At 50.9% G+C, this 18,376-nt stretch overlaps 8 protein-coding genes across 8 annotated transcripts; 2 read left to right on the forward strand and 6 right to left on the reverse strand.

The window, feature by feature from the left end:
* Window positions 1-1,491: 1,491 nt before the first annotated feature.
* On the reverse strand, window positions 1,492-2,533 carry BO79DRAFT_154897 (phytanoyl-CoA dioxygenase family protein; the record flags this gene model as incomplete). The annotated part of the gene is made up of 3 exons (XM_025678763.1): window positions 1,492-1,843; window positions 1,901-2,276; window positions 2,329-2,533. 3 exons carry the CDS (start codon window positions 2,531-2,533, stop codon window positions 1,492-1,494), a joined length of 933 nt encoding a protein of 310 aa, XP_025536599.1.
* A 334-nt stretch (window positions 2,534-2,867) lies between these two features.
* BO79DRAFT_247292 (2-deoxyribose-5-phosphate aldolase) lies at window positions 2,868-3,684 on the reverse strand (the record flags this gene model as incomplete). The annotated part of the gene is made up of 1 exon (XM_025685634.1): window positions 2,868-3,684. The coding sequence occupies exon 1, from the start codon at window positions 3,645-3,647 to the stop codon at window positions 2,868-2,870; it is 780 nt and encodes a 259-aa protein (XP_025536600.1). The 5' UTR covers window positions 3,648-3,684.
* An 83-nt stretch (window positions 3,685-3,767) lies between these two features.
* Window positions 3,768-6,412, reverse strand: BO79DRAFT_271977 (transcription factor domain-containing protein; the record flags this gene model as incomplete). Its single annotated transcript, XM_025687391.1, has 4 exons — window positions 3,768-4,036; window positions 4,085-5,300; window positions 5,469-5,936; window positions 6,326-6,412. 4 exons carry the CDS (start codon window positions 6,407-6,409, stop codon window positions 3,858-3,860), a joined length of 1,947 nt encoding a protein of 648 aa, XP_025536601.1. The 3' UTR covers window positions 3,768-3,857.
* Window positions 6,413-6,604: 192 nt separating this feature from the next.
* BO79DRAFT_210655 (uncharacterized protein) lies at window positions 6,605-7,320 on the reverse strand. Its single transcript, XM_025682852.1, has one exon. The coding sequence runs from the start codon at window positions 7,300-7,302 to the stop codon at window positions 6,844-6,846; it is 459 nt and encodes a 152-aa protein (XP_025536602.1). The 5' UTR covers window positions 7,303-7,320; the 3' UTR covers window positions 6,605-6,843.
* Window positions 7,321-7,863: 543 nt separating this feature from the next.
* Window positions 7,864-8,431, forward strand: BO79DRAFT_247294 (uncharacterized protein; the record flags this gene model as incomplete). The annotated part of the gene is made up of 1 exon (XM_025685635.1): window positions 7,864-8,431. One exon carries the CDS (start codon window positions 7,864-7,866, stop codon window positions 8,383-8,385), a length of 522 nt encoding a protein of 173 aa, XP_025536603.1. The 3' UTR covers window positions 8,386-8,431.
* Window positions 8,432-8,968: 537 nt separating this feature from the next.
* BO79DRAFT_210656 (putative general amidase) lies at window positions 8,969-10,906 on the forward strand. Its single transcript, XM_025682853.1, has 6 exons — window positions 8,969-9,276; window positions 9,332-9,454; window positions 9,506-9,658; window positions 9,707-10,561; window positions 10,610-10,694; window positions 10,749-10,906. The coding sequence occupies exons 1-6, from the start codon at window positions 8,986-8,988 to the stop codon at window positions 10,874-10,876; spliced, it is 1,635 nt and encodes a 544-aa protein (XP_025536604.1). The 5' UTR covers window positions 8,969-8,985; the 3' UTR covers window positions 10,877-10,906.
* A 112-nt stretch (window positions 10,907-11,018) lies between these two features.
* BO79DRAFT_271979 (tannase) lies at window positions 11,019-12,770 on the reverse strand (the record flags this gene model as incomplete). Its single annotated transcript, XM_025687392.1, has 1 exon — window positions 11,019-12,770. The coding sequence occupies one exon, from the start codon at window positions 12,768-12,770 to the stop codon at window positions 11,019-11,021; it is 1,752 nt and encodes a 583-aa protein (XP_025536605.1).
* Window positions 12,771-14,880: 2,110 nt separating this feature from the next.
* BO79DRAFT_154993 (uncharacterized protein) lies at window positions 14,881-18,254 on the reverse strand (the record flags this gene model as incomplete). Its single annotated transcript, XM_025678765.1, has 3 exons — window positions 14,881-16,041; window positions 16,091-16,216; window positions 16,269-18,254. The coding sequence occupies 3 exons, from the start codon at window positions 18,252-18,254 to the stop codon at window positions 14,881-14,883; spliced, it is 3,273 nt and encodes a 1,090-aa protein (XP_025536606.1).
* Between the last annotated feature and the right edge of the window lie 122 nt (window positions 18,255-18,376).

Here is an 18,376-nt window from a genome sequence, read left to right on the forward strand (position 1 = left end):
CCCTGTCCTTCCGCGAAGTACACAACACCCCGAATCGCTTGCGATGAGGCGGCGACGAGTCCCCGCTTAGGACTACCATCTCCGCTATGGTTTTAGCGACCAATTCTAATCTGGTGGATATCCCGTGGGATAGACTGGAGGCCATCAAGTATTTACTGTCAGAACAAATGAAACGTGAGCAAAACCAGTAACCAGAGGAGAGATTTCTCTTTTGGTCTACTTAGTAAATGTCTCAACAGATTATGAGCCCGGCTCTTACTCCGTGAGCCACAGTGAACCAACAGAGATTCAAATCTGGGTATAATCAACCCAATATTTCCCAATAACTGCAAGCTAGCAATATTACTTAGATTAGTAGAGGAAAAACCTCACTAGATCAATGATCAGGCTAAAGAAGCTAAAAATATATAACTAAAATATTGAACTTTCTCTTACAGAGTCTGTTCAAGGAGGCCATGTCAGAACAAATAAAACCTGAGCAAAACCAGTAACCAGAGGAGAGATTTCTCTTTTGGTCTACTTGGTAAATGTCTCAACATTTACATATCTCTTGATACAGACAGGTTTTGGTTTAGTGGTAGTCTTTATCACTGGGAAGCTGTTTCTGCTGGTAAGGTAGCTCGATTTACATACCCAACCTGCTCATTAGGGATTAGTCCTTATGTACTACAATTAGGTATGTTCAATAGAGTGTTAGCACCTACCACGATACCTTCCGAAGCAAATCACCCAGGACCTCGACTCGCTCAGCACCCCGTTCGAATCCGGCGGATAGTGAGGTATTTGTTGGTAGTTCGTTGCGTTGAACCTTGTCATAGATCTCTTTCTCCACTTCAGTAGTGAGCATGCAGCGGCTGGCGTTGAGATTGAACAAGGTGGCTTTATCATCGTGGTCGCTGAGCAGGTTAACGAAGAAAATCGTCTGGATGTCGTTGTCGCCGAGGGCGCGCTTGATGGCTTTGGTAGTGTCATCGTCGGCCTGTCGGCCTGTCGGGATGGTATGGGGTTGGAAAGGAATGGGGCTGGAGATGGAGATTCTGAGTCCCTACTGAAGGGGTTGTTGTGCATCATGTTGTCTGTTTGTAGGGCTTGGATCTCGTGGTTCATTCCTTCGACCTGTGGTATGTGTGTGGTGCAAAAGGGATGGATGTTAGAATTGATGGGGGGTTCTTTGGCTGGTCTATAAATGACTCGATGTCGTCACGATGCGGATAATGATTCCTATGCATGATGTGTAATGGACGTAACGACGTCCCTATCATATATTGTCACGGAGATAAGTCCCTAGTCTCTACCGTCATAGGTTGTCATTGCATTTGTGTAAGAAAAATGTACTTTTATAGCCGTCCGACTCGAAGTACACCCCGTCATGTAGTAACTTTCTTCGGAACACAAAATACTATTGGATCAATTTAACAGACACAACATCCGTAACATGCCTGAGATCTGCACCGTGTTTACAGCATGGACAAGACTACCTCAAAAAATCCACTAGAAGTCCCTCGGCCTCTCATTCTCCTTCAACTCCGGACAAAGATGATAGATAGGATCCATCTGTTCCACGTACCCACAAGCCGGCTCACTCATGGCATAGCCCATGAACTCCAAAGTCTCGCGGTCATACCTGCGCGCGACATCCGCCGGCACTGCCAAGAACTGGTTCTCTTCCTGGCGCAGGTATCCTCGAACAACAAACGTAGCGAACATCAACCGGTACTCGTCTTCGGTGATGTTCGTGCCCCCTCCATGGTACGCCGATGCTAGCATAATGAAGCCATCGCCTTTCTCCATATCGGCGAAGATGCATTGCTCAACCTTTGGAGGCGTAGTGCGCTCTGTGCCCCTGCTTGGCTGTCAGACCTGACCCTAGAAATCGGTTGTTACGAGTTGATTCACCCACCAAAGATGACTACGAGGGATAAACTGCGTCCCTCCATTCTCCCGCGTGACGCGGCACCCAGCTACGAAGAGGCCGACAGCAGACTCGCGCTCCACGTCTCGCACATCATCCCATTGATCAATGTCAGTATGGAAGCGATGATTAATGTAATCATCGCGATGCAAGGGCTGCGCCTTGCCTCCAGGGCCAATTCTCATGGCCGTGCAAGAGTGCACGTACGGCTTAGAGACAGACATCTTCTTCTCGTCTCCCCACCAGTACCATCGCCTGGAGGTCAGGAAATGGTCGCATACCTGGTGAAAGAGAGGATTCATGACTTGGGTTTTAGTGTATGTCGGGCTGTGCGCGATAAGAGATGGGGCGCGTTGAGTTTGTGCTGATCGATGAGCTGTAGCGGTTCCACACAGGAGAGGAAAGAGTCGACTCACCCGGGAAGAAAGAACCATTCCATTCTACGTCTGCATCTAAACGAGGTTTGGCTTCTTGGGAGGCTTGGTCGACATCTTCTTCTGAGATGAGGCCCTTGATGAATACACCTCCGTCTCGTTTAAGTAAATAGATGATTTCTTCCAGGGGGGTGTCTTTGGACACTTTTTGGACTTCGTCGCTGTATTTGCTGGGATTGAATGGCATGTTGATTGTGTTGAACGGTACAAAGAGACAAAATTTACTATTACTTTGGCAATGATCTAGCATATATAGTCATACTTGAACTTAATGTATCTATGAAGAACGCCAGAAGCGGAGTGGAACCCCGCCCGGCGGTGGGAATTACCTAATAGGGAAGTATAGCCAGCCGGCCCGTCATAAATTCATTAACTTGGCAGCAGCAACTCGCCACATCGCATCCTAGCTAGGGAAAAAGAGTTGATCGGCCGAGCAACAATTGGAGTGAGGCTAAAAGAAGGAGAGACGGAGAATTTACATTAGTCGAATATGTAAGATGGGTATAAACATGCTAATGCAATCAGTATCCCCCGGATGCCTCCGCCATCGGCTTAAACTCCACCTCGACAGGCTCATTTCCTATCCCACGCTTCCTGGCGTCCTCCAAAATTGCGACAGTAGCCGTGGCTCCAATGCGGGTAACACCCAAACTCATAACATGCAGTAGATCATCCAACGTACGAACTCCTCCCGCAGCTTTAATCTGCACCTTTTCGCCCGACTTCTCCCGCATCAACTTGAGAGCTTGCACGGTAGCACCCTTGTAATTATACGCGCCATCCGGCTGCTTCACGAACCCATACCCAGTCGATGTTTTCACAAAGGCAACTCCAATCTGGGTACAGATCTCACAGAGACGAGCAATATGCTCAGGTCGTAAGTAATCATTCTCGAAGATGACCTTCAAAACAGCCCCGTTGGAAACCACAGCCTCATTGATCCGGCGAATTTCCTCCGCCACATAGTCCCAATCCTCCCCGACGACCTTGCCGACATTGACTACCATGTCGACCTCGGCTCCGCCAGCCTTGGCTGCAGCGGTGGCTTCGAGGACCTTGATCTCGGTGGTACTGTTGCCGTGGGGGAATCCGATGACCGGACAGACCAGAACGTCTGATCCGGCAAGCTCTTTCTTGGCTAAGGTGATGGCGTAGGGTTTGACGCAGGCAGTTGCGACGTGGTTGTCGCGGGCGATTTTGAGGCCGGCTATGATGTCGGCGTCGGTCATGGTGGGGTGGAGGAGCGAGTGGTCAATCATCTTTGCCAGCTGGGGCAGGGTCACTGTAATTTTGTGTGCCATGATGGAATATTTTTGATGAGATTGTGTTTATCTGTTGTGGAGTATGTATGTCCGGGGGCGCCTCGTTCTTATACCTGGACCCCGCAGAGGTCTCCGGCGGAAACCCTTCCAGATTCGGTAATTTGTTCCACCGGAGCGATCTCAAGGTATATCTGCACTCCAACCGGTTATTCCCTGCTCATAATGGCGCAGCAATATTTCTGCTCTCCATCAGGGTATATAATTACCGTGACTTGGACTCGTATGCTCCCCGTAAAAAGGTGCATCTTCTAGACCCCACATCCAACTTTGCTCGAGAATCGGAAAGCCCTCCGCGGTGGGCCAGAATGACGGGTTTTCTGGGCTGCCATCAGACCCTACTTGGGCTCGAGGGGCATAGTTTGACAGAGCTGTAGACAGAATTAGAATTGATCGAGAAAAGTGTCAGAGAGCAATACCTTGATCAAAGTCTTGAAGGGCGGACGCGAGAGCAGGATCATGCATGTATTGGGCGGATCCATCTTCAGCTGGGATTTCCGGAGCAACTGAGCCTACGACTGCTGTGGACACCCCAGTAGGATCAATGGCATTATTTCGAGCTGCTGGTCCATCGGAGACTTGGCCCGAAATTCTCTGTCTTGATGAGGAATTCGTTATTGTCGGCTCACTTGAACGTGCAGTGGTTGTAGAAGTAGACAATTCCATCATTACACTGAGTTCTTTTTCCATGATCAATTTCACCAAGCGCTGAAGGATAGTCAATCCCTGCTGCGCTGCAACTGAGTGTGTTCGGAGCTTGTCCTGGATGCCGATCAATTTGCGGAGTCCGGACTTGGTCTCGGTAGAGTGTGGACCTAGAGGATCCATGCTGCTGAGGATACCAAGGGTCACGCCTGCTGTAAATGTATGAATGCTAACGAATGAAGCCGCATATGTTTCCGAAACCACTTCTAATAAGGGACTTGACAAAATCTCCGACATGCCGAGCGCTGCATCACGGCAAGCGTTCAAAGAGGCATTGAATGGGTCGACCGAATATGCAGCATCACCATTATACTTGCTGGTTCGCTCTCCAGCGGACAACGTGTAGGAAAGAAGTGGACGGTGAGTGAGAATGCGTGCGTTCTGATACGCAAGCCACAGAGCCAGAGCTTGGAGTTGATAAATATGATTCTCGAAGCGAGGCCCTGAGGCTCCAATATCGCGATCGACTTCTTCGGCAGAGGCATAATGAGACTGGTGAGCGACCCGGCGCCACTGGAGTGGGAGAGGAATCTCTGCTTCCCAATGACGGAGTCGACTGTCGTAGTCGGCAACTTTTCGAACGATTCTTTGGATATCCAGTGAATCTGGATGAGATCGGCTAGCTGCATGCGAACGAACGCGATATAGATCATCCAAGGCTCCCTTCGTGATGGTAGATAGTTTGGTTATGAAGTACTTGTAGGAAAGTAGCGTTGGATCCGACGTCAGAGGTTCATCGAATGAACTTGGAGACTGCATAGTCTGAAGCTTGGCGGATGGATCCAACGGTTCTACGTCGCAGTCATCATCGCGGATACTGTGCGGATACCCATATGCCACGGCAGAAAAGGTTTCAATCTCATACACTGCCCACCAGCATCTTTTGCGAGTTTCATTGCGACTTCGGAAACTAGTCGATTGAACCGGATTCTGTCGGCGGTGTAATTTTAGGGCTTGGGCGATACGAAGCCCACATCCGCATACCGGCCATGCCAGTCGGGGAGCACCATGGTATAAATAATATGTACCAAGTAGAATGCAAGTTTGGACTGCTTCTAAAGAGCCCAAAGACATGATGTCAAGAAGCCCCGATCTCACAGCAGAGAGAATGCGATCCTTAAGGGCAATTTCAACCCCATATCTCGAGAGAATCCCTCGTCGATAGGGCCCGGCGTACTGCAGCCCGACAGAAATTACAATCAGGAAGGTGCTGAGAAAGCCGAGGTGAAGGTGGGAGTATGTGGAAGACCTCTCAGCAGAGCCACTGTACAATTTGGGCCACCGCTGACGAAACTCGTCTTGATAGAAGACCAACATGAACCAGTGCGCTCGATCGAAATATGTATCTACGAGAAGACTGGCCGCGTCAAAGCTGGGTAGCAGGGACGCCAAAACCCCAGTGACGGAAGAGAACGGATCATAAGGCGCGAGTGCGGTTGAAGAGGAAAGATCAGATGTGTCAACGTCAACGCTCGGTGAGGCAGATCTAGGCTCTCGCAAAGGGGCTCCTGGCAGTGCGTCGGTTGCAGGTGGCCCCGGTGCGGCCACATTGTGAAGGTTGAATGCCTGTTCGCGAATAATTGTCAATATCGCTTACGGTGCGAGCCAATACGGGGGCCTCACCCCGCCTAGAAGGGATATAGTCGAGCTTGATATCCAATCACGATCTTTTCGGTGCGGTGGTGTCCCTGGAGTTGGAGTCTCGACGGGACGTTGGTTAGAACCGATGACACGGGGTGAACTCGCTTGGCGTCTCGGGGCACTTGTATTTGGTGCCTGGACTGTTGGTGATGCGGGCGTATCCTGCGGATGCCGGTAGGGTCGCCAGCGGGTTGCCGAACCGGGAAGACAGCGGACCCCGGCGCGGGTGCAGAGGGTACAAGGCCGTTGGATGTCGCACTATCGAAGGGTGAGCAGATCAACGGGCGTTCCAGAGCTTACTCGTTTCAGCGAACCTTTAGCTTCTGACGTCGACAGCGCTGGCATGCGCTGGGGACTTTGGTGGCGGGACTGGCCCTCGGACTAGGGTTATCCTCCATGATGGACGGATGCAGAATAATTGTAAGATGAAAGTTGAAGCATGAAGATTGAAGAGGCAGAGAAAGTGGAAGAGTTGCCGAGTGGAGCAGTTTTCCCCACCGGAAGAGCCTTCCCAATGAGGAAATAAATTGGTCCGTGCACGTGGCTCATCTCGGTTTCGATGCTGCGGAGTCTACTGGTGATCTATAATATACGTCGTTTCATGATAGTGTGTAGAAAACTAGATACAAAGAGCTTGGTGTCACAAGGCTTGATTTCGCAATATACATCCTTCGGAACTGAAATGTGCTGCTAAGACAATTATATAAACCTCCCAGCGTGGACTGCTCCCTGTCAAACTGCATACCAATTAACTCTTTCCGACATATAGACAAACATGATTGAGTAATTGCAGGATCCGATAGCGAGTGAAATTCGTGGAACTCGTGAGCGGCTAGAAGTCTGACCCATTGTTCATCACATTATTCAGCGCTTCGATGATGTCTCTCCGCGAGTCGTTGGGACTGTTGCTGCTATAGAAATCTAGCGCTTCTTGGTAAAGGTCCAGGTGCCCATCATGATACCCTCGAGCATCCTCCATGATCTGCTCATACACAGTGATGTTCCGTTCACGGTGCAGCCCTTCATCAGTGCAATCCCACAACGTCAACATGCCATCCGTGGTGTCCCCAAAGATGTTGTATCGGGCATAGATGGCATCTCCGTATCGCTGCTCTGCAATGGCGGTGCAGTACTCAGTGGCCCATGGTTCCACCAAGTCCCAGGCAGTTCGATTGAGCACCTCCGCAACGGGCAAATCGAGGAACAGCTGCTCGGGAAGGAGACTTTGACCGCCAGCTGCTGCTGTGATTAAGGTCGATGTAATCAGAGAGAAAAGTTGGTGGAAATGCATGTCAAGACTTGATTTGCATTCTGGAGCAAGTCGAGGAACTCAACTTTGCGACCGCGGAATTTAAGCCAAGCCAACTTTAGGCTGCCATTGGTAGTTGCCTAAACTTCTGAATACGACTCATCGCCATAACACATTCATCCAGCAGGTCAATTTGACCATCTAACACTCGGGTTCATTCAGTTCGACATTTTGCCGCGTCTGGAAGAATAATTCCCAGTTCCATTGAAGTGACGCGTGATATACCCTCGCCAGGATGGCCAGATGCGCTGGACCGGAAAACAAATGTTTCTGATCCGTGGTCGCGCTAGTCCAGACACTCGATAGATCCCTTGGCTGGCATTTGCGATCCTGAAATTACGCTCACATACAGGAGGTCCAAGAGTTGGATTAAATAGCCCGACCGTGCCCTAGACACGGCCGCATACCGACCGCGAGCGGAGAAGAATCACAACATTCCTCACGCTCTACTTAATGGCTCGTGTCTCCCCAAGATGGGGTGCAGAATAGCTGTTCCCTGACGTCTTCCAAAATTACACTAAATCTCTCAATTATCCACTAGTCATGCGTGTGGTTGCCATTGTCACCGGGCTCGTCTCCCTTGGTGTCCTGACAGCCGCCCAGGCTGTCCGGCGCGGAGGCCCCGATGAGTTCACTGAGCTCGGCTGCCCCGACACCACCAAGCCGGAGGCCTCTCAGGCCGAACAGCTGGCCGCCTGGGACGACTTCACCAACTTGCTCTACACAGAGAAGCGCCTCACCGACGCCTTCACGAAATATGTCGCGACCGGCTACATCAATCATTCGCCTCTGGTGACTGGAAATGGCATCGACACTACTCTGGGCGAGTTGTCCGCTATTGTCCCCAATGTGGACTCTCAGTTACAGCGTGCGTTTGTCGGGTGGGATAAGGACGGCACTGCATATGGAACTGCTCATACCAAAGTCATTGGTAATGCGACCATGGGGATCCCCAATTCGGCTCTGGTGGACATGATCCGCATGGTGGGGACGTGCTTGTTGGAACATTATGACGTGCAGCAAGCCGTGGATGGCACTGCGCCGAATCCCATCGCCTTCTTCTAAAGGCCTAAGCTACATGTATTGCGTCGGTGAAAGAATTGAGATTACGAGACCCGACTGCAAATACAAGTTTCTGTATGATTATAGTCCGGGTGGCACATGTGAAAGAGTACTATTCGGAAAGTGGAAGGAATGTCATGTATCATAGGAATTTTTCCCTCCTGATTGTATTCCTACATCGTGTATTCTTTGAGATGTATCACTGCATATAAAAAGTCAGTATGTCTAGGCTTCAACGAATGGCTGTCCTGAATGATATCAGTTCGGATATCCTATCCGAAACCCGAGCGCATCAACAACAACCTTGCTTCCCAACTTCGGTCAGTCGAGAACAGGTTGTACTGTGCAGGGCAGCTGTGCTTATCAAGCAACGTCTCTCATGCAATCCGCTCTTCACATGAACACAGACAGTTAGGCAGAAGTGGAGCTTCAGGATGGGAAAGGATCTCCTATCCATCCACTCCGAATACCCCGCGCGGGGTTGTTTAGTCGCAATAAACCCTCGGCTTGTCTTGTTCCCGAGCCATATATCCGTGGTTCTCTCTTCCCAGTCGGATCCCTCCTCATAACCTCAGCATTTATAACCGTCTACATAAAAACACTATGGCAGTCGAACAGTGGGAGACAATTGTGCGGCAGAAGCAGGCTGACGCAGCCGCAAAGATCCCCCAGGCATGGCGGCTACCGGCTGAGTTTACGGAGAATGTGTCCGAAACAACCCCGACCAATGTGCTCGATGTGCCTCGCAGATGTGGCTTGCTGTCTGCAAAACAATTGGAAATTACTGAAAATTATGACGCCACGGCCTTGCTTGAGCAGATTCACTCCGGAAAGTATACCGCTGTTGAAGTCGCCGAGGCGTTTTGCCTTCGAGCGGCCATCGCACAGCAAATGGTAGGCCAAATATTTCCATGGTTGATCGTGATGATATACTTACGGTCGGATATAGACGCGCTGTTTAACAGAAACCTTCTTTGATCTTGCTTTGGAGCGAGCAAAGGAGCTGGACGAGTATTTCCAGTCTACAGGCAAGGTCCGCGGACCGCTGCATGGTTTGCCCATCAGTCTTAAGGTAGATCAACTGTCGCCACAACAATAACTGCTTGAAGATTGACATTGTCAGGACTGCTTCAACGTTGCAGGCGTTCCGAGCACCATCGGCTTCACTGCCTTCGTCGCACACGGTCCCGTTAAGAACAATTCTTCCGTTGTCCAGATCCTCCTGGACCTGGGCGCGGTGCTCTATGTCAAGACGAACATCCCACAGACAATGATGGTATAATGTCTTCCATCGCTACTATCACAAAAGGCTCACAGTATTCAGGCTGCCGACTCCCACAACTACGTCTTTGGTCGCACCCTCAATCCCAACCGAACCAACCTCAGCGCCGGCGGATCATCAGGTGGTGAAGGTGCTCTGATTGCCATGCGCGGATCAATCCTGGGCGTAGGCACCGACATTGCTGGCTCCATCCGCATCCCCGCAATCTTCGACGGCACCTTCGCCTTACGCCCATCCATCCACCGCATCCCGTACGGAGGCCAGACAGGCTCCGGCCGCAAAGGTCTCGCAGGCATCCGACCCTGCGCCGGCCCACTAGCGACCTCAGTACGCGACCTCGGTCTATTCATGAAACTAGTCGTGGATGCCGACCCCTGGCAATACGACTCCTCCACCATATTCAGCACCTGGCGATCCGCACCCCCGAAAAAAACTCTCCGACTCGGCTTCATCCTCGAAGATCCCCACTTCCCCGTGCACCCTCCCATTCTCAACACCCTAACCCGCGCAGTCGACGCCCTGAAAGCCGCCGGCCACGAAGTCATTAACCTAACCACCCCTTCTCTCAAAGATGCCCTCCTTCTCGGCTTCCGAACCTTTGCTATGGACCCGGCACGAACCGCCTTCAGCCACATTGCTAAAGGCGGCGAGCCACGCATCCCTGCTCTGGCCACTACTGACCTACCAAGCGCGGATTTGCCAGATGAATGGGCCCCACATACACTCGAGTCCCTTTATGATTTGAACGTACAGCGGGAGACGATCTGTGAGCAGTTCCGACAGCTGCTTGTCCAGAACAAGATCGACGCGATCATTATGCCGGGATATCAGGGCACCGCGGTGGCACATGATGCAGTGGGATGGGTGCCGTATACTGTTTTGGCCAATGTTTTGGATGTAAGCCAAGTGGATCCTGGGTAAAGGTAACTCGGCTGACAAACACAGTATCCGGCTACGATCATCCCGTACAGAAAGGCAAACAAGGCTGATGACGCCAAGTATGTCAGGGATGTGACGTACCGACCGCCTTGTAAGCTCTTCCCTACACACTCACCGAGGTCTAGACAGTTCTAACGCTTCGCAGATGTCGCAGACGATGTCGAGGGCGCGCCATGCTGTGTGCAGCTTATGGGAAGAACAATGCACGAGGAGGAGCTCCTGCGGGATACTGCGACCATTGCCAATGTTTTGGGGGATAAAGTGCACTATTAGGCAAAGGGTATAGCATACCTAGAACTGGACAATCCAAATCACATTGAACAGTAACAACTTGTAATTCAGAATCTTGTTCTTTCAGTAATAATTCATGCTCTCAAGGTAGAGTTGTTAATACATATAACACATCACATCGAATCTAGTACAGAGGCAGCTTGTACGCATCAAAATCATACACCCAAGTCTTGTACGACTCCTCATCAAACACACAGTCCATGACGGTGCCATTGTTCTTCCACAAAGGGCGCAAGGGCCACGCGCACAACTGCTGCTGCTCACCCTTCCGCTCACCAGCCAGCACGGTTGCATTCAAGCGGGTTGGGAAGACGCCTCCCTCGACCCACTGGATGAGCGTCTCGAGGGTGGTTTGCGGGAACGGGCCGTTAGGTTGGGTAGTGCTCGACGCGCAGTGCGCCGCACCCGGGATCAGATACAACCTGTTCCACTCATTCAAAGCCTGGGAGCTCTCGTTGAATGACATGCCGGGGTACATGATCTGACGGACGGATTCGTGGTAATGCACGGACGAACCAGTCGGGATACTGGGGTCGGACTCGCCATGCACATGAATGATCTTTCCTCCGGCTGATTGGAAGGGTGTCAAGTCGGGCCAGGTGGTTTGGAGGCTGTCCTCGTAGCGCTGCCATCCGAGCTCCATCCACTCCTTCAAGGTATCGTACGTGACGTTATCCAGGCTGGAGAGGTTGTCTGCATCGCGCAGTTCCAGGAAGCGGGCGACCCATTCACCGCCCAGGGAGGTGATATCCAACTCCCACTTTCCGGTGTCATAGTTATACTGGGTCTGAGCGTCGTCAAAGGTAGACGAGGGTTGGTACCAGATGTAAGCGCGGCGGCCGTCCAGGGTGCGGAGCCCGTCGAGCATCTTACTGGCTGCGGCAGCACCGATAGCAGAAACAGTACCGTTCTGTGCGGGGGTGGTGTTGGACATCGAAGTGCGCTTCTTGAGGACTGTAGTGGTGGTAGATGCCGGGCAGGAGTAAGGAGCACCAACAGTCGAGTTGACGTTGAAATGCAACTTGCACAGATCGGTACGGGCCACCACGCCATCGACACGGCCATCCAAGGCATCGCATGCCGCGATGGTCAAGTTGACGATCTTTTCCAATTCGCAGGTAGGAGGGTAGTAGCCCAGAGTGTGCTCAACCACGTCAGGGTAGAGGTGGTTCACTTGTTGTTGACCGTACCGGAACGCAGGGGCACCGATAACGGCTCCATCCCACTGGTCCGCATAGCGTTGCACCTGACTCCAACCTTCGCGGCCACCCTCTGAGCAACCTTGGTAGTAGGCGTAGATCTTGGAGTCACCCAGACTGTAGAAGTTGCGGCTGAAGGCTTTTCCAACGATTGTAAGTTCGTGATGAGCGAGGTAGCCAAAAGAATACAATGCCTCGTAGTTGATGGTACCATTGGCTTCGAGGAAAACGGCATCAAATTCGGTATCAAATCCTCCAAAACCACCATCAGTGATACCCGCAGCAGCTCCATACATCACACCACCGGGAAGGGAGCTGGTGCCGGAGTTGATGGCGAAGCCTCCACCACCCGTGGACAGCCATCGGTTTTGAAAGTCCTCGGGAGCGGGCAACCAGAGCTCCAACAGCAGGGGAGTATCCAGACCCGGCCGGGTGTATGAGAGGGTCACGTTGCAGTAGCTGTAGGAGGCGGCAGGGAAGAAGTAGCTGCCCGACGTGGAAGCATTGTAGACAGCACTGGCGGTGATGGATGAAGTGTCGATTTCGAGACCTTCAACTTCGTCACTGCTAGGTAAGGACGACTTTGCATGGCTAGTGGTACAGACATCCGCCAAACTGGCTGCTCGGGACAGGGCAATGGTCGTGGCCCCGGCTAGGACCCCGAGAGCAGCTCTCATGATGAGTGGGGTCCTTGTATGTTATAGAGAGGAAGAGAAAGTGTAGGTCGAGAAGTAAGTGTTAGAAGCCCGCCTGGTAGAAAGGGAGCAGCTGAGATGACGCCGGCGATGCCACTACTTATAATGTTCTCCAATGATCATCTCAGTCGTCGTTCGGAGATTAATGTTTGGAGTAAATACTAAGCATCCAATCGTCATCAAGGCAGAGGTGCACGAGAAGGCCGATCCAGGCTCACTTGGGAAAGTTGAGCTGTTGATCTCGCGTTTCGTGTATTGAACCAAGCTTCAACCGGGTGATTTACACTCAAAGAAGTGACGCTGTGGCTCCCGTCCCTCACACGCTATCCACGTCAATGGCGACTAGGGTGTTCGGGATGAATTGCGGGAGCCACATTCAATATCATACAGTTTCTTCAGGTTGGCCTAGAGATGTGCTCGGAACGTTTCCTACCACCAATAAAGTTGTTCATTTCTTGATGTTACTCCACTTATGTTCATGGCCAAGATCCAAAAGCTGCATGCCTTGACATCTTCAGCCAACCGCAACAAAAGTGGATACTATTAAGAGCGCTGCAACAACAGGCATTGCGTGTACCCCTCGCCGGGGTGCGTACGAAGGATTGCAATATAGGAGGATCGACAGAGCGACGGGAGAAGAGTTATCCCCACAAATCAAGGGTTTGGAACAGAATCTTGGCAAACTTTCTCGGAGGTTGGCTACAAATGCCGTCAGTGGTGTTGTTCTGTGTGCTCCAAGAGCGTGATAAGGTCCTGCAATTGACCTTCATCTTTCTGGTAGAATAGATTGACGAAGTAATTGTGCAAGATCTCCAGAGTAATCCATAGCGATGCAAACACTTAATGGCCTTGCATGAGCTGCAGAAACGACCCCTGAGTGTCTGCAAGCCGAGAAGGTGTTGATATGGAGGAAGTCGGGGGAAACCGACTAGAATGGGGAATCTCCGCCGACCTCGGCTCCAGCTGCCCCGGCCGGTGTCCGGAGCCGGACCAATCCCGTGATTGCGGGTGGTTCCTCCGGCTTTCGCTCGCCGGTCTGGTGCCGACATTCTCCCTTCACAACACCACTCACTAGTATCATGGCATCCAGCAACAAACCACACTTCTGACCCCCGAGGTACTCCCGTCCATCCCTTCTATCGGCCCGTCCCTTAATAATCTTCCATCGTATCCCGTGCTCGTATCGAGTCCTACCTTTCGTCTATGCGGCTTATCGCTCTTCCTTTGCTGAGCTTAGCAATCCCGCTCTATCCAGTCGCATATTGAATCTATTATCCTCCAGTCGGTGCTCTGAAAATGGTACATGCTCGCTGGCTGGCAGCCCCACTTTCCAGCTTGTTTGTTCTATCATGGTGGATCCGCGTGGTCTGACGGCGTGGAGTGATGCCTAAGAGCTAGTTCCTGACCCTCTTAGGAATTGGATTGAACCCCGTGACGACAGAGTTAGCCTTGAAGGTCCGGCTCCTCATAAGTGCAAGGGACGGGGATTCAGCACGGCGGGGGTCCCCTGCTTGGTATCGAAACGGGTGATTATCGGCTGAACACTAGACTTTGATGTTGATGAATCTTCACTTGCTGCGATAGGAGCAGCTACCATCAGCCATATGTTGGTCTCTGGTCGTGTCTTCGCATTGCGAAATTCAGGTTCCGCTTGTCAGGCTGGAATTCCCCGGTCCCCGCATTCTACACCGTTGGGGTGATGCCTTATTCTCCGAAAGATTGCGGGATTTCGGGATAAATATATAACCACTCGCTTGAAGGTATATAGTTGATGCAGTATGGAGTGCTAGTAGTCCACATTTTAAGCATGAATTAGTCCCTTACTGACGTCAGTTAGATCGTACGACCAATCATTCTGTCAGTGCGGTTATTTACTACTTATATACGGGGCGCTCGGAAATTCCCCGTTGCGAATGCTAACATCGTCAATATCTCCTTATTTGGCTCCGTTACGTAAAAAGTTTTCCGGGTTGCATACTTAAAAGGTTGGAAGGCTTCACAGTTCTATAAATCACTTTCTTCTATCGCCGTACCTATGAGCAAAAAGCAATTTGAATGTGGTCACGAGTGAATGTGTAATTTGCCTCTACATTCACCGCGAAGAGGTAGGTTCATATATGGCGCCGATCGCAGACAAGCAGTCACAATACACAAAGATTCCAGTAAGCCTGGAATCAGCGGGCGTTCCAGAAACCTTTTCAATTCGTCGCTGCTCGGAGATGTCAGTTGCAGTCTCAAGGTTGGCTGGTGTATCTCCCCAGTAACGATGCTGGTCATACTCGAAGGGCTCACGGTCGGGGTCTCTGAGGCTGAGACGTCGAACCGTCTTCTTCTGTTTAACCTCAAACTGGATCTCCACTAGTGCAGTGCCGGATATCTTGGTTGAGAAGCCGATGATAGCATCATCTTTGAAAAAATAAACACTTTGACGTGACATGCAGTCACGTATATCACCAACGGCGGCTTGATGGGTTGACGAATAGGTAAAACTCAGTCCACATAACTGTCTGTCGTATATATAGGCTGTTGCCTGGACTATCTTCTTTCGCCGGGCATAGCCTTCTTGACCCTCAAAGTAAAGCTTCCTTACCCGATCATATGGCGGAGAGGGAGTTGGTTCGAGTGTTCGAGGTCTCTGATCTCTGTATGGGGAGATGACTGCGCGAATCCGATCCGAGTTCGCGCTGACTACCCATGAGATAGCCGTCAGCTCCTCGTCAGTGTCACTCAGATATTGAGACTGTATGGCTGCGCCGGACTGAAATACCTGAGTAGCAAACGTCGCTCTATTCACCCCTGTGTTGATCCATATAGCTGCAATGTTGCCTGTACTCGACTCAGGAGACTGGGAAATCCAAGCATCCAGGCCAACCCATACAGTGATCGATCTGATTTCTTCACCTGGAGACAGTCTAAGGGCTGCATTACTTAGTGGACGTATCCACTGCCCAACAACGCTTGGAGTGGGGTGGTTATAATACTCGATTTTCAAACCAGTGATCCAATGCTTAGAGCGGAAATAGCCCCTATCACCTGTAGATGCGGTGATTCTGCGAACTCCATTGAGTGATGCATAGGTTTGGTAGTATTTCATATCGTCCTTCTCGCCACTATCTTGGCGCAACATCAGATCATATTGTACCTGATCTTCCGGAACTCGATGGCATTCAGCGTTCAAATTGTGGGGAATGGCGGGTGGGGCATCGCATTTCTGAGAGTGAATTCGAAGTTGATCGATATACTTTCTGTATGCCTGTTTTTATTCAGCTACTATCCGGACGGATTGAGAGGGTTTTACATACGGCTGGCTGAGCAACGAGTCCTGTGATGGTATGTCCCGTTGGCACACCTGGTATCATTCGGGCGGATGCATTGAGATGATGGACGAGGGGGGCAAAAGTGGCAGTTCGTCCATAGTTGGTCGAGACCTAGACCGTGGTCAGCATTGTGGGAAAAGTCTGGAGACGATGTAAAACGGACCTCAAGCCCGACCAAGCGAACGGCTCGGTTGTGATAGCGGTTATCCCTCAGAATCCTTATTTGCGTGACACGCTCTCCTTTTGGGCCATTTATGGGAAGTGACATGACATTCTCACCAACAACGCCACAACTCAAAACTTTGTCGTCAGAGTAGTGTGCGACCATTCCAACAAGCGGATGGCGGTAAAATCTCATATGGAATTCAAGACAAATTAACTTCTCGAGACCTCTGCCTCCACGGAAGCCAAAGTCAAAATGCAATAGTGGATTGAAGGGTCCAGAGGGCCTGCAAGGGAGCAAGGGGCTTATGATTGAACTCCCGTATAGTGGAACAGGTGGCATCCAGAGATGAGAAGCCACACGTGCATAGCGCGTTATGGCCGCGGAAGAACGGGGTGGTCTCGAACCACGCTCACCGGGTTCAACCATTTCGCCAAACCCAAGTGCAACAATCTTGAATCGATCCAGGCCTGCTAGTAGATAGTACGGCACTTTACCACTTGGAACCAAAAGTAAGCCACGAGCTAACTTCTTGACGTTAGGCTGGCCAACCCAGGCAGACTCTCTCGAACCAGTGTATAGTATACGGATAGCCTTGAGCCCTTCCGGAGAGAACAGTACCTCGAAAGCCCTGATGCGTTTGTACCTGTCTATGTCAATCCATTTTTCGGTATCTGGGTTGGGGTATCCAATTGATTGACTGATTCCGCTTCCATCGCTTGAGGGAAACAGTTTGATACCAGATATGAATTGATTTGAACCAAATTCGACAGTCGAAATACCAACCCGGAGTGGACGACAATCCCGCAGGGCCACGGACAACTGTGCCTTTCGATAAAGTAATTCACATTGATCTTGAACAGGATAATCTCCCTCGGGAGATGCTTCCTGGCCAGAGAAAAAGGCCATGACTTTTGCATGGTGAATGCCTCTCCTTGAGATCGCTATATTCACTAAGACAGGAACATTGCGTTGAGATTTCACCAGAGAATAGCTGAAACCTTGCCCACCATTCCGTTTAGTTGGCTCTAGTTCGACAAGAGATGCAATAGGCTCCAATAGTTCGCAGATTTCCTTTCTATGGGCTAGGGCTCGCGATGAGCCATGTGAAAATGCCTTCATAGCGGAGTAGACCCTGAACCAATTCCGTGGGGTACAGAGGTCGAGGAACATATAATAAAACTCCTGGCCAAGCATAAATTTACTCCGCCAGAAGGACGGAGGAAGCTGTTCGTTACTTGCCAGCCAACCTAGATATCGGCATGTGAGTCTTAGTTTGAGGACATCGCGGATGTCTAGATAGGTAAGGACCTCATATATCGTTTCCTCTGGAAGCATTCTGAAGATACCGGCCCCAGACTCACTCCAATTTGCTCGTGTCCTCGTCTCGTAACTTGAAGAATACTCGCTGTCACTTTCCAGCGTCATATCCTCTGGCTGAGTGGTGTCCGATCCATAATGCATTTCCGCATACACACCTTCCCTTACTGTTTCCAATACTTCCAATTTGGGAAGTGAATTCGGGTCAGCGGTTTTATATATCCACCTACTATCGTGCGGACCGGGGGCTTTGGGAGCAGGACTGTTGTGCAGTTGGAAGAAGACTGACCTCACGATGGTTGCAACATCGATGAAGGCATCACCTAGGCGGAGCCTCTGTAGAAGGAAGTTCCAACATACATCGTGAAATGCAAAACACCACCAAGTTGTCGAAAAGTCGCGGATCGCCCATAGGTTAAGGGCATTGAAGTCGTCCACCTCGAAATAGGCTTTGTCCGGGTCGATTGATGCGTGAAGAATATTGTCGTGGCGTATCACGCCGACCCCAGTGACCGCGATTTGGTCCAAGTCACCGTCGACTGCATAAAGACCCCGAACTTCTGTGAACCAAGGACGAGTCCTCCAACGCCAAGGCCCTGAATGGTTTCGCTCCCAGTCCTGCTCGAGAAAGGTCTCACACAGCGGGCAGATCAGTTTGGGCGGCATGGTCTTTTTAATATTAGCAAGGTGAATGCCCCGAACAGGTATACCGGAGATCTAAGTGCAATTCGGAAAGACTTCAGCCGATGATGCGATTGAATGATCCCCGAGTTGAGCTATGGAGGGTC

The sequence above is a fragment of the Aspergillus costaricaensis genome (genome assembly GCF_003184835.1).
Source record: "Aspergillus costaricaensis CBS 115574 unplaced genomic scaffold BO79scaffold_29, whole genome shotgun sequence".
NCBI classification, from domain to species: Eukaryota; Fungi; Ascomycota; class Eurotiomycetes; order Eurotiales; family Aspergillaceae; genus Aspergillus; species Aspergillus costaricensis.

Coding starts and splice junctions, on each gene's coding strand:
- BO79DRAFT_210655 (XM_025682852.1), bottom strand. CDS start 7,302: ATGCATTTCCACCAACTTTTCTCTCTGATTACATCGACCTTAATCACA.
- BO79DRAFT_210656 (XM_025682853.1), top strand. CDS start 8,986: ATGGCAGTCGAACAGTGGGAGACAATTGTGCGGCAGAAGCAGGCTGAC. Junction 9,277..9,331: donor CGGCCATCGCACAGCAAATG/GTAGGCCAAATA, acceptor GGTCGGATATAG/ACGCGCTGTTTAACAGAAAC. Junction 10,695..10,748: donor TGTGACGTACCGACCGCCTT/GTAAGCTCTTCC, acceptor AACGCTTCGCAG/ATGTCGCAGACGATGTCGAG.